The sequence below is a fragment of the Oncorhynchus keta genome, chromosome 21 (genome assembly GCF_023373465.1).
Source record: "Oncorhynchus keta strain PuntledgeMale-10-30-2019 chromosome 21, Oket_V2, whole genome shotgun sequence".
In the NCBI taxonomy this organism is placed as follows: Eukaryota; Metazoa; Chordata; class Actinopteri; order Salmoniformes; family Salmonidae; genus Oncorhynchus; species Oncorhynchus keta.
In genome coordinates this window covers 17,466,744-17,481,223 of record NC_068441.1, presented here as the reverse complement: position 1 = coordinate 17,481,223, position 14,480 = coordinate 17,466,744, and the positions used below count along the sequence as shown (strand labels likewise).

Here is a 14,480-nt window from a genome sequence, read left to right as displayed (position 1 = left end):
CTGTCCCAGCTTTGATGCACCTGTACTGACCTCGCATTCTGGATGGAAGTGGGTTGAACAGGCAGTGGCCCGTGTGGTTATTGTCCTTGATGATCTTTATGGCCTTCCTGTGACATCGGGTGTTGTAGGTGTTCTGGAGGGCAGGTAGTTTGCCCCCGGTGATGCGTTGTGCAGACTGCACCACCCTCTGGAGAGCCCTACGGTTGTGGGCAATGCAGTTCCATTACCAGGCTGTCTGTAAAAGTTTGTGAGGGTTTTCGGTAAAAGTGAGGGTTTTCGGTAAAAGTTACCCTTGCTCGGGTAAATGCTACCCTTGCTCGGATTTCATCAACCTTGTTGTCAAGAGACTGGACATTGGCGAGTAGTATGCTAGGGAGTGGTGCGTGATGTGCCCGTCTCCGGAGCCTGACCAGAAGACCGCTTCGTTTGCCCCTTTTATGACGTTGTTGTTTTGGGTCGCCGGCTGGGATCCGATCCATTGTCCTGGGTGGAAGGCAGAACACAGGATCCGCTTCGGGGAAAGTCATATTCCTGGTCGTAATGATGTAATGATGATGTATATTCAGTAGTTCCTCCCGACTGTATGTAATGAAACCGAAAATTACCTGGGGTATCATTGTAAGAAATAACACGTAAAAAAAACAAAATACTGCACAGTTTCCTAGGAACGCGAAGCGAGGCGGCCATCTCTGTCGGCGCCGGAAGTGACCTCAATATTTTGTCTGGACTGTATTTCTGATCAATTTGATGTTATATTAATGGACAAAAAAATTGCTTTTCTGTCAAAAACATGGACATTTCAAAAACCCCAATCTATTGAACGGTAGTGTGTGTACATATTAAAATCAACACACTGCGTTTTAAGTGAGAATAGGCATTGGTCTGAGGTCAAAAAATTCAGGAGCGACCACGGACCCAGTTCCATAATGTTAGCACACACAAGCGATGGAGCTCTTCAATATGCTGTCATAAACACAGGCAGAAAATGGCCTTCATTATCTTCCTTCCAGTGGATTTTATGTGGCAGTCAAAACTCATTTGTTTCGTAGAGAATAACAATTCATCCATAGAGGCTGCCAGGAGGTGTTAAAGAATCTGTGGTCAAAAGCTTGAAGTGCTTTAATTGTCTCTAATGCTGGTTTCTCTGCATTTTTTAGACACTGTGTTAGCCTTCCATTATACTGCCACTCACACTTTGAGACTACCTGTTGGTGTTGTTGTTAGGGTCCCCAAGAGACTCATACGATACATTATCATCATAATGCTCTTTCTGTTTCAGACATTTTAAACTGCAGCTACAGTATCTGATTTACATGTAAGACAGGGACACCTAGTGAAATGACTACAGGTTCTGGAAAGGATGAGAAGATAATGTAGAAACAAAAGAAAATGTATGCTAACACATTGGTGAAAACCTTTTATTTGAATATTTCAAACATCAAATGAATGTCAAGCAACATAAATATGTTTAGTAAGAAAAGCTATATCAACTCATTGGAATTGATTACATGGATACTCAAAAGTCTTTGTGCAGTTATGTTGGGCATCGGTCAATGGACATAATCTCAGTCTGAAATTTACAGACTACATACCGTAGGTGCAAGAAAATAAAGCAATCAATAACGGCTAGAAAACAATGCAATTCCTGAAATAATCACCAAGCAATACATTCATGTTTTGCTGTTTTTCACAGAAAGGCAATAAATATTGATTTAAATGAAATTACATACCACTTCTAAGTCGAAGGACAGCTGTGCTACATATGTACATTCAATTATTTGACAAGGTGAAATACACATGGGGAAGTGTTGACATACACAATAAATTAAGGGGCAGGACTAGGTGGTTATGAATACATAACTGCAGTTCACATAAAGTCAATGTCACAAAGGTAAATATGGGATAATCAATCATTAGAGTTAATTATCAAGTGCAACCAAGTCTCTCATTTACATACCCCTAAATCAGTTGTTTTCAGATAAATGTTTATGCTATGAGGATTTATGCTGTTTCAATAACAAGTTCACATATCACCTCATTAAATATTTACTTTTCCAATTGTGCACAACGTATCATCTGCTCATTAGTCAAATCCACCTCCTGACAGAAGGCATCATATCCACTACACATTAAACCAGACATGGGACCAAGTCACAATTTAGGAAGTCCTAAGCAAGTCAAGTCTTAACCTTCAGTCTCAAGTCAAGTTTCAAGTAATAATGGGCAAATCTCAAGTCAGGTCCCAAGTTCCAGAGATCAGGTCAAGTCACAAGTCCCTAATTTGGGGTTTTGAGTCAATAGTTAAAGGGATACTTCAGGATTTTGGCAATGAGGCATTGTATCTTCTTCCCCAGAGTCAGATGATCTTGTGGATACCATTTGTATGTCTTTGCGTGCAGTTTGAAGGAAGTTTCTAACTAGCGTCATAGATTAAAAAAAAAATCTTTGCTGGCACTAGTGCAATTGCTAACTAGCATTTAGCAGATACCAATCGACTTCCAGTCATTGTGCTAACACTAGCTAGCATTGGCTTACAAAATTACCTCTAACTTACTTCCTACTGGAAAATGGTATCCACGAGTTCATGTGACTCTGGGGAGGTAGATTGCCAAAATCCCAAAGTATCTATTTTTATACCAATTTTATACCAATTTGTTTCATACCAATTTCAAAGCAATTTTTAATGATATTTACTGTTTTCCTTACATTAGACCTCCTAGTACAGTACATAGGCCTACATATTAAACTTCACAGATCAATAGCTTAATGTTTTTTTCAATCATCATTACTAATAGAAAGGCCATCCAAATGATGATATACAGCTACTGTTGATAGTACAACTACAGTTTGACTTATATTATGAAATCTCCAATTACAATAAAGTGTTTTTGTTTTTCCCCTACCCACTGTATGCACATTGAGAGGTCTGTGGATGGCTGAGAATTAACATCCACAGAAACTCAACCTCAGAGCTCATATTTTCAAGCGACAAGCATTGAATATATAGGACAGTGCTCTATTCTTCCCCTTGCCTTTCTGCACTTGCTGGTGCAGCGGCGCGAGGCAGAACAGAATTTAAAGGTAATTTCCCATATAACCAATACGATTCTCCGCTTTGAGCAATGGAATTGCCGTGAATGTTCACTGTGTACGAAACATTAGGAACACATTCCTAGTATTGAGTTACACCCTCTTTTGCCCTCAAAACAGCCTCAATTCATCAGGGCATGGACTCTACAAGGCATCAAATGCAGCATTGCAGTTCTTGACACACTCAAACAGCTGCACCTACTACCCTGTTCAAAGGCACTTCAATCTTTTGTCTTGCCCATTCACCCTCTGAATAGCACACATACACAATAATTGTCTCAAGGCTTAAAAATACTTATTTAACCTGTCTATTCTCCTTCATCTACATTGAACAGGTGACATCTAAGGGATCATATCTTTCTCCTGGATCCACCTGGTCAGTCTATGTCATGAAAAGAGCTTTTGTATGCTCAGTGTACGTTCACGGTGTAATAACCAAATTTAACAGTAAATTAAGTGTTTTTTCTTTTTGTCAAGTCTAAGTGGCAAAATTTGTGACTCAAGTAGTACTGGAGTCCAAGTCACGTGATTCGAGTCTACATCTCTGCATTAAATATGAAATATCATTAAAAAGCAGTAGCAGTGAAGTCAGAGTCCACCACGCACAAATGTTTACTTGTCAGTGTTGTGATCTCTGTGTTCCCAGTTGGAGATAACAGGGGAGTGAGGGAGTTGTGGTCACTGGGCCTGGCTTGGGTCTTAGGAACTGGGCCCAAGGGGACCAGCAGGATCTTGGCGGAGGGTGTGAAGTCTTTTCCAGCAGTGGTGTCTTCTGTATGGGTGCAGACGAGATCCCAGAAGCATTCCCGGAAGCGTGTGGAGAGCAGGTTATAGATAACGGGGTTGACTGCAGAGCTGAGGTAGAAGAGGATGCCTGAAAGGAGGTGCACACACTGGTACACGGCTTGGTTGAGGTCTGTCCAGACAGACCACTGCATGATGCAGCTCCACAGGATCCGGTCAATGTGGAAAGGTGCCCAGCAGATGGCAAACACCAGCACGACCACAGCTACATTACAACAGACAGTGAAAATAGGAGTAAGACAGTAAGGGACATAGACGGAGGATGAATTAAGTGATGTGTACAGAGAGAGAAAAGGGGGCAAAAACAGTCAGGGTGGGAATCCTGTTCGGTGTTCCCTGCAAAACTTGGTCCTCGTAAAACTGAGACAATGTACTCATATAACTAGGGCTGGCACAATTAATGTGTAATCGTGTAACCGATGACTATGGATGAAAGCTGTCATGAAATAAAATAGCAGCCATAAATGTAATTTAAAAAACATTTTTAAAGGGTTTGCTATTTGTTTTTGGAGAATTAATCGCTGAATGAAAACTGGACAGCTGGGAATTTGTGCGGTTGAGTTGAGCAAGTTAGGTCTCCCAAAAATATTTTCAGTTAGAGGTTTGATGATACTTCCAACTAGGCACACTACATCATTTCAACATTGAAATGTGGGTAATATTTGGTTGAGACATTGATCAATGACATTTCAACCTTTAGTCATCCACTCAAAAACACAACCAGAAGTTTGTTGAATTCCCAATGTGTTCGATATGAGGTCCGAAACATAATTTCAATATGAGGTCCTAAACATAGCATGAAAGTGCATCCTTGTAGCTGTGTGGTCAAAATGTTAGTCAAAATGTTTGCCTTTGGGTAAGTTGAGCCAATGGTTGAGCCAATGGCAAGTAAAGCAAAGTTAAGTGTTTTCTTCCCAGGTGTAATGCAAGGCATTATCGCTGGGTTATAAAATACAGTAACAACAATGCCTGGTCTATGTTTAAAGTGTTTTTAAAAAGTGCAAACGTGTTTGTTATGTGTTAAGCCTATTAAAATATGTTTAAAATTATTAAAAGACAAAAAGTGATTGTGTTGAATTGTGTTTGAGGAAAAAATATATGGTTTTAAAAGGGTAGTGGTCATATTTAATTCAGTAAAGTAAACAGTAAACAGCTCAACTTACTCCATACCCGGGAGTAAGTTGTGACGAGACCATGTTTTTTGGACAAGCTATGTTTTCAAAACTGCAATGTTTACTTGAATTCTGATTATTTCCAGGGATACACAACATCCTGAAATATACGTAGATATATTTGTTAGAAAGAATACTAGATTTCCTCTGACAGAGTGATACTGATTGTAAAAAATGGCAGAACTTATCCCACTCTCCCCTACTAAAATATATATTTGTATATTATTATTGTGCCTCAGAGAAAGAGATTTTGTTCAACAAGTATTTATTTTTTTAACAAAAAATATAGGGGTCAAAATTATTGCCACCCTTGTTTTCAATACCTTTCAATACCTTACCTTGCTATCAGGGGCATCAGTTGGGTATGGTAGGGTATGGCAGTTGCCAAACCCTAACTCAAGGCCAAAAATGTAAAGTTACCAAAAAAAGTAGATTCAAATCATTCAATCCCAATTAAAATGCGATTTCAGATTAGCATATTCTTTGGTTGGCTTTAGGATCATGCGGAGCATCGCTTAGAGAGCAGGTGCCAGCCTGCTGCCTTTTTCTCTCACTTTTAGAAAGCAGAGACAGTGCCAATTTTCCGGTCAGCCTTTTAGGCAGTGTGCCCATTGCTTTGAATGAATGTAATGTTGGCATTAGAGCTCGGCCTTGTAAGCCTTGTTGTAATCTGATAGCCACAGGTTAATTGAATTGGGAGGTGGGGGAGCCCTCCTTTTTGGTTACCATATCGAAACCAAAATATATTATACTGCTATTAAAATATTGGTTGTGTTAGCTGTAGGTTTTTCATTCATTTGCCCAGTAGGTTAGTGAAATTATGGTTTGATGTGTTGGAATGGAAATAAACACAGCTGAACACCTTGCTATTTAGAGCATTTCCCCAAAATACATGTCCTGTTTTGGCTTCAAAGACAAAAGCAATTGCAGGCAATAACAAATGTGCATTGTCATACAGTGACAGAATGATAATTGAGATAATGCAAATCATTAATAACTTCTTATTTGGGGTGAATGTTGTTACCCTCCTGCTGTAGGCCTTCATCATCATTCTCTGTCTGCATCTCTAATCCTTACCTGTAGCCTACCTGCCTCTGGTATAATCCATTTCCACCTCTCACTATCAGACTTGCTTAATCTTTTCCCTGAATTAAAATGAGATAATCTAACAGATCTTGCTGGCCACACCACTGTGTGTAAGGATAACGGCACTGAGCGAGAATACATTGGGAGGGATCTTAGACCATTCCTCCATACATATTTTTTTCAGATTCTTAATTTCTGGGTTTATGGGGTGCCCTCTTCAACTCAAACCATAGGCTTCCAATGGGGTTCAAGTTTGGAGACTAAGTTGGCCATTGCACAATGTTGATTTTGTGGTCAATTAACCATTCTTTGTAGATGTTGATACGTGCTTGGGGTCTTGATGGAAGATCCAAATTTCCTGGCAGAGGCAACAAGGTTTTTGGTTAAAATGTCCTGGTACTGGGTTAGGTTCATGATGCCATTGACCTGAACAAGTTCCCCAGGACCAGTGGATGAAAAATAGCCCCATAACATCAAAGATCCCACCACCGTAATTTACAATAGGTATGGGGTTATTTTATATACAGTATATGAGTCCTCTTTTTGACGTCAGACCCACCACTGGAGTACGTGGCCAAAGAGCTCTATTTTCATGTCATCCAACAAATGTAAACGTCTGAATTTTGCTAAACGGCATTGGCGCTTGGATTGGAGCCAGTGCTATGGTCAGATGACATGAAAATAGAGCTCTTTGGACACATACAATATACCTCAATATAGCTCAGTATTTGTATTATTCATTTTATACACTCTTTTTTTGCTGTTCTTTATCAAGGGTGCCAATAATTTTCTTTATAAGGGGGCCAATAATTTTCTTTATCAAGGGTGCCAATAATTTTCTTTATCAAGGGTGCCTTTTATATTTGGACGGGAGCTAAAATCCAGTTATAATACAACAAAAAGTACATTGTGTGTGTTCTTATTGCTTTGGCTGAACTGCTTTCAGTGGGGAAAGATTGCTTTGGTATCCTGCTTCCATGATTTTAGTTGAAAACGTCACCTTCCCATGTGGACCATTGCCGCCAGGAGCGGAGGAGAGGAGAAAATGTGAGTCATGTTGTTCCTTTTGCTATTCAAAAGATTATAAAGGTGACCGAGGTCACTTGGCTGACCAATTTTTGTGGAACGAACAGCTGACTGAAGACGGGACAACCGAGAATTCATGCGGTTGAGTTTGTTTCCGTGGTAACATGGACTCTTTACAACGTGATGAAACTTTGTTGAAGCAAAGAAGTCATTGGTTGCCTAGGCAATGCCCCCTTCCTGCGGCAGCAGCACATACCTTATCACAGAGTAACGTTTCACTGTGGTTACATAGGTCATACTGGGGTACAGATGTATAAATCCCTCCCTCAATTTTTTTTTCAGTTGAAAGTCTGAGTTATGTTTACCGTAGTAGTGATGCTTGTGACTGTGACAATGGTTAGACATGGAAATGGATGTAGAACTCACCAAGCATCTTGGTGACTTGTCTCCTGCGCACTTGCTCCACATGGATTCTCCAGCTGATGTTAGCGCTACAGTTCTTCCTCATCGTCCCCCGGGAGAGGTGTCGCTCCCTGCCCAGCTTGATGCCAATCCCCAGGTACAGCCCGCTGATCACCGTCACGGGAACAATGTAGAAGCATGTGGTGGTGATCAGAATCACCAGGTTGTAGATCCACGGGGAACCTATCAAACTGCATATGGCTGACTCTGCCACCTTCTCCGGGAGATTCAAGTAGTTGATGCCATGCAGGGAAGTGTTAGGGATGGCACAAACCAGGGACAGCACCCATACAGCACTGATGACACGCTTGGCATGCTTGTTGGTGGCAACATAGCGTGTTTTTAGTGGATGGACCACTGCGATATACCTCTCCACACTCAGCACTGTCACATTGAGGATGGAGGCAAAGCATACAGTCTCGAAGAGGAAAATCTTGAAGTAGCAGACTCCCTCTCCGAAGGGGAAGGGGTAGTTCTGCCACAGGTCGTAGATCTCCAGGGGCATCCCAAAGAAGAGCACCAGGAGGTCTGACACAGCCAGGCTGAACAGGTATAGGTTGGTGGGGGTGCACATCTTCTTGTGTTTGGATATCACTGTGCATGTGAGCAGGTTACCAGACACACCCAGGAGGAATATGAGCAGGTAAACCAGGGAGATAGGGAGAAAGACGGGGGAGCGCTTCGGCCCTAGAACTTCCAGTAGTCTGTCCTCAATGGACTTGGTTCCAGTGTCATTTCCTGTAACATTTAGCAATGTGATGTTACAGACAATGCCATGCTGTTCTGAGATGTTGGAAAGAGAATCCAGGCAGTACTTCTCCATTTCAGAGTAGGGGCTTGTAGTAAATGGGAGTAGAGAGGACGGGATCACTGGTAATGTCGGCACATCGTTTGCATGTCTGAGAGACTTCATTCCATACAGATAGAAATACAACACCTAGAGAAACACAGCAACCATTTATATTACAGTATATTACTTTCTGCTAAATCATTTCTTGCTAATAATCCTAATTCTACATGAGGTGATGTAAAAGCTTTCAAATGATGACTGAGACATCTCAGTAAAGCCTCACAAGAGATTTCTGTTTTGCATGATTGTCTTGACTTAAGGCCATAAATTCAATTACATTTTTATGTTGGTGGTATGAAACTTTGAAACAAATGAATGTAGTGCATGGAGGCACTCATTACCTGATATTATACAATGAAGGGGTAGTACAATCAATTTCACCAAGCTCAGTTTATTGATAGTCTATGGGCTTTTGTCATGCATAACAGTACCATCTGCTTTCTGCTGTCAGTTATGGTGCTGAATCACAGCTGTGCAGCTTGGGTAAATACAGAGCTGATCAGATTCAACCAGGTATAACTGTCAATTATGAATTAACATCACAAAAACACACTTTGGCTCTTACTGTAATAGTACGTTGGTAGATTCACCCGTGTGTATAACATGAATGCTGTAGAATATATTGTGTGTATAACATGAATGCTGTAGAATATCTTGTGTATCCACAATTCTCATGTTTGTCACATTTATCTACTGCATTATGTTCTGTGCAGAAACATGTACACTATATATGCAAAAGTATGTTGACACTCCTTCAAATTAGTGGATTTGGGTATTTCAGCCACACTCATTGCTGACAAGTGTATACATTTGAGCACACAGCCAAGCAATCTCCATAGACAAACATTGGCAGTAGAATGGCCTTAATGAAGAGCTCAGTAAATTTCGATGTGGCACCATCATGGATGCCACCTTTCCAACAAGTCAGTTTGTCAAATTTATTCCCTACTAGAGCTGCCCAGTTCAACTGAAAGTGCTGTTATTGTAAAGAGAAAATGTCTAGGAGCAACAACGCCTCAGCCACAAAGTGATAGGCCACACAAGCTCATAGAATGGGAGTTCTACCGAACTACCGAGTTCCATATTGCCTCTGAAAGCAACGTCAGCACAATAACTTATCGCCAGGAGCTTTATGAAAGGGGTTTCCATGGCCGAGCAGCCGCTCACAAGCCTAAAATCACCATGCGCAATGCCAATCGTAGGCTGGAGTAATGTAAAGCTAGTCCCCATTGGACTCTGGAACAGTGGAAACGCGTTCTCTGGAGTGTTGAATCCAGCAGTCCGACGGACTTATCTGAGATTGCTACCTCCCCCAATGCAGGGTTCTAACCTCAAAGTTTGGTGGAAGAGGAATAATGGTCTGGGGCTGGCTTGCCTGATCCGGGCTAGGCCCCTTAGTTCAAGTGAAGGGAAATCTTAACGCTACAGCATACAATGACATTCTAGATGATTCTGTGCTTCCAACTTTGTGGCAACAGTTTGGGGAAGGAACTTTCCTGTTTCAGTATGACATTGCCCCCATAAACAAAGCAAGGTCCATACAGATATTGTTTGTTGAGATCGGTGTGAAACAGTGGAGGCTGCTGAGGGGAGGAAGGCTCATAATAATGTCCAGAATGGATTCAATGGAATGGCATGAAACACGTGTTTGATACCATTTCATTCACTCCATTCTGGGAATGGTGGAAAAAATACTTAATTGTCATCATTGAGTAAAAGTAAAGATACCTTAATAGAAAATGACTCAATTAAAAGTGAAATTGACCCAGTAAAATACTAATTGAGTAAAAGTATTTGGTTTTAAATATACTCAAGTAGCAAAAGTAAATGTAATTGCTAAAATATACTTATAGCAAAAGTACAAGTACACATAATTTCAAATTCCTTATATTAAGCAAAGCAGATGGCCACACTTTCTAACATTATTTATGGATAGCCAGGTGCAAGCTCCAACTCTCAGACATCATTTACAAATGAAGCATGTGTTTAGTGAGTCTGCCAGATCAGATGCAGTATGGATGACCAGGGATGTTCTCTTGATAAGTGTGTGAATTAGACAAAAAAAATGTAAGTACTTTTGGGTGTCAGGGAAAATGTATTGATAATTGTCTTTAGGAATGTAGTGAAGTAATATAAAAATACTAATAGTAAAGTACAGATACCCTAAAAAAAACGACTGAAGTAATACTTTAAAGTATAAAGTACTTAAGTACTTTACACAACTGTATTCTGGCCATTATTATGAGCCGTCCTCCATTCAGCAGCCTCCACTAGTGTGGACGAACTTGACTGGCCTGCACAGAGCTCTGACCTCAACCCCATCAAACACCTTGTGATGAATTGGAATGCCGACTGCGAGCCAAGCCTAATCACCCAACATCAGTGCCCAACCTCACTAATGCTCTTGTGGCTGAATTGAAGTCCCCGCAGCAATGTTCCAAAATCTAGTGGAAAGCCTTCCCAGAAGAATGGAGACTGTTATACCAGCATAGAGGGGTTCAACTCCATACTAATGCCCATGATTTTGGAATGAGATGTTCGACAAGTAGATGCCTACATACTGTTGGTCATGTAATGTATGTGAATGATGTTAGCTAATTAAAATAAAAAGCATTCTTCATTGTATCTTATTACTTAATTCGAAATAAAGGTTCTTAATTGTCGACTCCAAAAAAGCAACCAACTTTGTTCAAGACTACCATTACTGTATAATGTAATTTGAGAAATGTTTGTAGCTCAGTAGAATTTTAACACTCACCTTTGATGCCTGTTCAGAGCTGCTAAAGATTGCTCTCAGAGAAAATGAAGTCCCTCTTGAAAAAGTCTGGACAAGCTTTTAAGAAATTGCAGGTGGTGAATGGAAATGAGATAAGTCATCCCCTGCAAGAAAACTTGACTGAAGGCGTCGATAAGGAGGTGCGCCTGAAGGAAAACTGCTCCCTGGGTACCTGAAGCAAAGGGGCTGATGTACGCAGCACGCGATAGAGAGAGAGAGATAGAGAGAGAGGGGACGGAGGGTGTTCGGTGGGTGTCTGTAGCCATACTTTTTGTTTATTCATTTACTTACGCAACTGTGTATGTATGCTATATGTGCCTCTTACCAGACAGGTAATTTGAGAACATGTTGTCATTTATGAATGTGCTAATGATGACACCTGCTAATAACATTGGAACTGTGCAGTGGCAGCATGTCTGAAGAGAGACATGGTTAGATCAACCGTTGTGACCTAAAATAGTTTGGTAACAGCACTTGAAAATGTTTTGCAGGTCAAAAAAACATAAAAACACATAATGCCTTATGTAGCCTAGACTATATGCCCTTCAAGTTGGCTAAAGTGTTCTATGGAGAACTTGCAGCATTTAAGAATCAAATACTTTACCTCATGATGACAACAAAAAAACCAAGGTATTTGCACTTTGAGTAAGTGGTTTTACAGAATGTTATTTTGTGTTTATGGACATCATTTGTGCTTTTCTCCATTTGGACCATCCTGTATCTTTGGACCATTTAAGACATTTCAGTGCCCGTTGGTGGTGCATTAATTAATCACAATTTAATGTAATCACTGCTCCATTTCTGAGATTTTTTAAGATGCAGTGTTTTGAGAGATTTCTTGCACCCTGTCATCTAGGACCTCTATACCAGACTGTGTCTGTTACGACTTCTGCCAAAGTAGGGTCCTCTCCTTGTTCGGGCGGCGCTCGGCAGTCGGCATCACCGGTCTTCTAGCCATCATCGATCCACTTCTCCCTCTGTTGTTCACCTGTTTTTGCATGTTTATTTTCCTGAGTTTTCCCCGTATTCCCAGCATAAGGCGCTCATCGATTCAGGCGCGGCTGGGAATTTTATCGACAGAGCAATCGCCCATAGGTTAGGGATCCCTATTGTTCCAGTGGTTAGGCCTTTCCCAGTTCACGTTCTGGATAATCGACCATTAGGGGCCGGGTTAATTAGGGAAGCTACCATCCCCCTGGGCATGGTGACGCAGGGGGGTCACGAGGAGATAATCAGTCTCTTCCTCATTGACTCTCCTGCGTTTCCCGTGGTACTAGGCCTTCCCTGGTTGACCCCACCATTTCATGGCAATAGAGGGCTCTCACAGGGTGGTCGCGAGAGTGCTCAGGGAGGTGTTTAGGATTTTCCGTTGGTGCTACTACGGTGGAAAGTCCAGACCAGGTCTCCACAATGCGCATTCCCCTCCCCCCGAAAATGCCGATTTGGCTCTCGCCTTCTCCAAAAAGAAGGTGACTCAATTGCCACCCCATCGATGGGGCGATTGTGTGATAAATCTCCTGGTAGACGCTGCACTTCCCAGGAGTCACGTGTATCCCCTCTCACAGGCGGAGACAGAGGCTATGGAAACAAATGTCTCTGAATCACTGCGTCAGGGGAACATTCGGTCCTTCACTTCACCCGCCTCCTCGAGTTTATTTTTTGTGAAGAAGAAGGAGGGAGGTCTGCGCCTGTGTATTGAGGTATAGTTACCCGCTACCGCTCATGGCCACAGCGATGGAGTCAATGCCAGGGGCGCGCTTCTTCACCAAATTAGATCTCAGGAGCGCTTACAACCTGGTGCGTATCCGGGAGGGAGACGAGTAGAAGACGGCGTTCAGTACCACCTCAGGGCATTAGTACCTCATTAGTACCTCGTCACGCTGTACAGGTTGTTGAATGCTCCATCAGTCTTCCAATCCTTTGTAGACAAGTTTTTCAGGGACCTGCACGGGCAGTTTGTAGTGGTGTATATAGATGACATTCTGATATACTCCGTTACACGCGCCGAGCATGTGTCCCTGGTGAGCTTGGTGCTTGGACGACTGTTGGAGCATGACCTGTACCTCAAGGCTGAGAAATTCCTGTTCTTCCAGCAGAAGGTCTCCTACCTAGGGTACCGCATTTCCACCTTGGGGGTGGAGATGGAGAGTGACCGCATTTCAGCCGTGTGTAATTGGTCGACTCCCACCACGGTAAAGGAAGTGCAGCGGTTCCAAGGCTTAGCCAATTACTACCGGAGGTTTATTCGGGGTTTTGGTCAGCTAGCAGCTCTCATTACCTCACTGCTGAAGGGGGGCCCGGTACGTTTGCAGTGGTCGGCTGAGGCGGACAGGGCTTTTGGCGACCTGAGGGCTCTGTTTACCTCGGCTTCCGTGCTGGCCCATCCAGATCCCTCTTTGGCGAAGCTCAGCCCGGCGGAGCGAAACTATAATGTGGGGGACAGGGAGCTGTTGGCTGTTGTCAAGGCTCTGAAGGCATGGAGACATTAGCTTGAGGGGGCTAAACACCCTTTTCTAATCTGGACTGACCACCACAATCTGGAGTGCATCATGGCAGCGAGGAGACTGAACCCTCGCCAGGCAAGTCGGCCATGTCTTTCACCCGTTTTGTTTTTTACCTTTCCTTCAGACCAGGTTCCCAAAACGTTAAGGCAGATGCACTGTCCCAACTGTATGACACAGAAGAGCGGCCCAGGGATCCCACTCCCATACTCCCGGCCTCCTGCCTGGTGGCACCGGTAGTGTGGGAGCTGGACGCGGACATTCAGCAGGCGTTGCGTGCAGAGTCCGCTCCCCACCAGTGTCCCCCTGGGTGTCTGTACGTTCCGTCTGTTGTTCGTGACCAGTTGATCTATTGGGCCCACACGTCACCCTCCTCTGGTCATCCTGGGATCGGTCGGATGGTGCACTGTTTGGCTGGGAAGTACTGGTGGCCTACTACTGGTGGCCTACAATATCTGCTCTCCTGCGCCTGACTCCCTTACAGCAATTTCTGCATACGTTACTGTGTCAGAGGAAAGCCTGGAAAATTGTCAAAGACTCCAGTCACCTAAGAAATAGACTGTTCACTCTGCTACTGCACGGCAAGCGGTGCCAGAGCACCAAATCTGGAACCTTATTTCCCAGTCCCCTGCTGTTTCCAGTAAGACAAACTCATGGGAGCCTGCTGAATTGTTTTGACTTTAAAAAAAATATTAACCTTTATTTAACTAGGC

The 14,480-nt window shown here is 42.6% G+C and overlaps 1 protein-coding gene across 1 annotated transcript; it reads right to left on the bottom strand.

Annotated features, from left to right (window-relative positions):
- Positions 1–1,453: 1,453 nt before the first annotated feature.
- Positions 1,454–8,568, bottom strand: LOC118399760 (neuromedin-U receptor 2-like). The gene is made up of 2 exons (XM_035796009.2): positions 7,605–8,568; positions 1,454–4,099 (listed from the first exon to the last, which is right to left on the bottom strand). The coding sequence occupies exons 1-2, from the start codon at positions 8,551–8,553 to the stop codon at positions 3,657–3,659; spliced, it is 1,392 nt and encodes a 463-aa protein (XP_035651902.1). The 5' UTR covers positions 8,554–8,568; the 3' UTR covers positions 1,454–3,656.
- Positions 8,569–14,480: the final 5,912 nt, after the last annotated feature.

What these genes read in the sequence shown, in the direction of transcription:
- LOC118399760 (XM_035796009.2), bottom strand. Translation starts at nt 8,553, where the DNA reads ATGAAGTCTCTCAGACATGCAAACGATGTGCCGACATTACCAGTGATC. An exon ending in ACAAGTCACCAAGATGCTTG is followed by an intron (nt 4,100 to 7,604) that starts GTGAGTTCTACA and finishes GTTGTAATGTAG; the next exon opens with CTGTGGTCGTGCTGGTGTTT.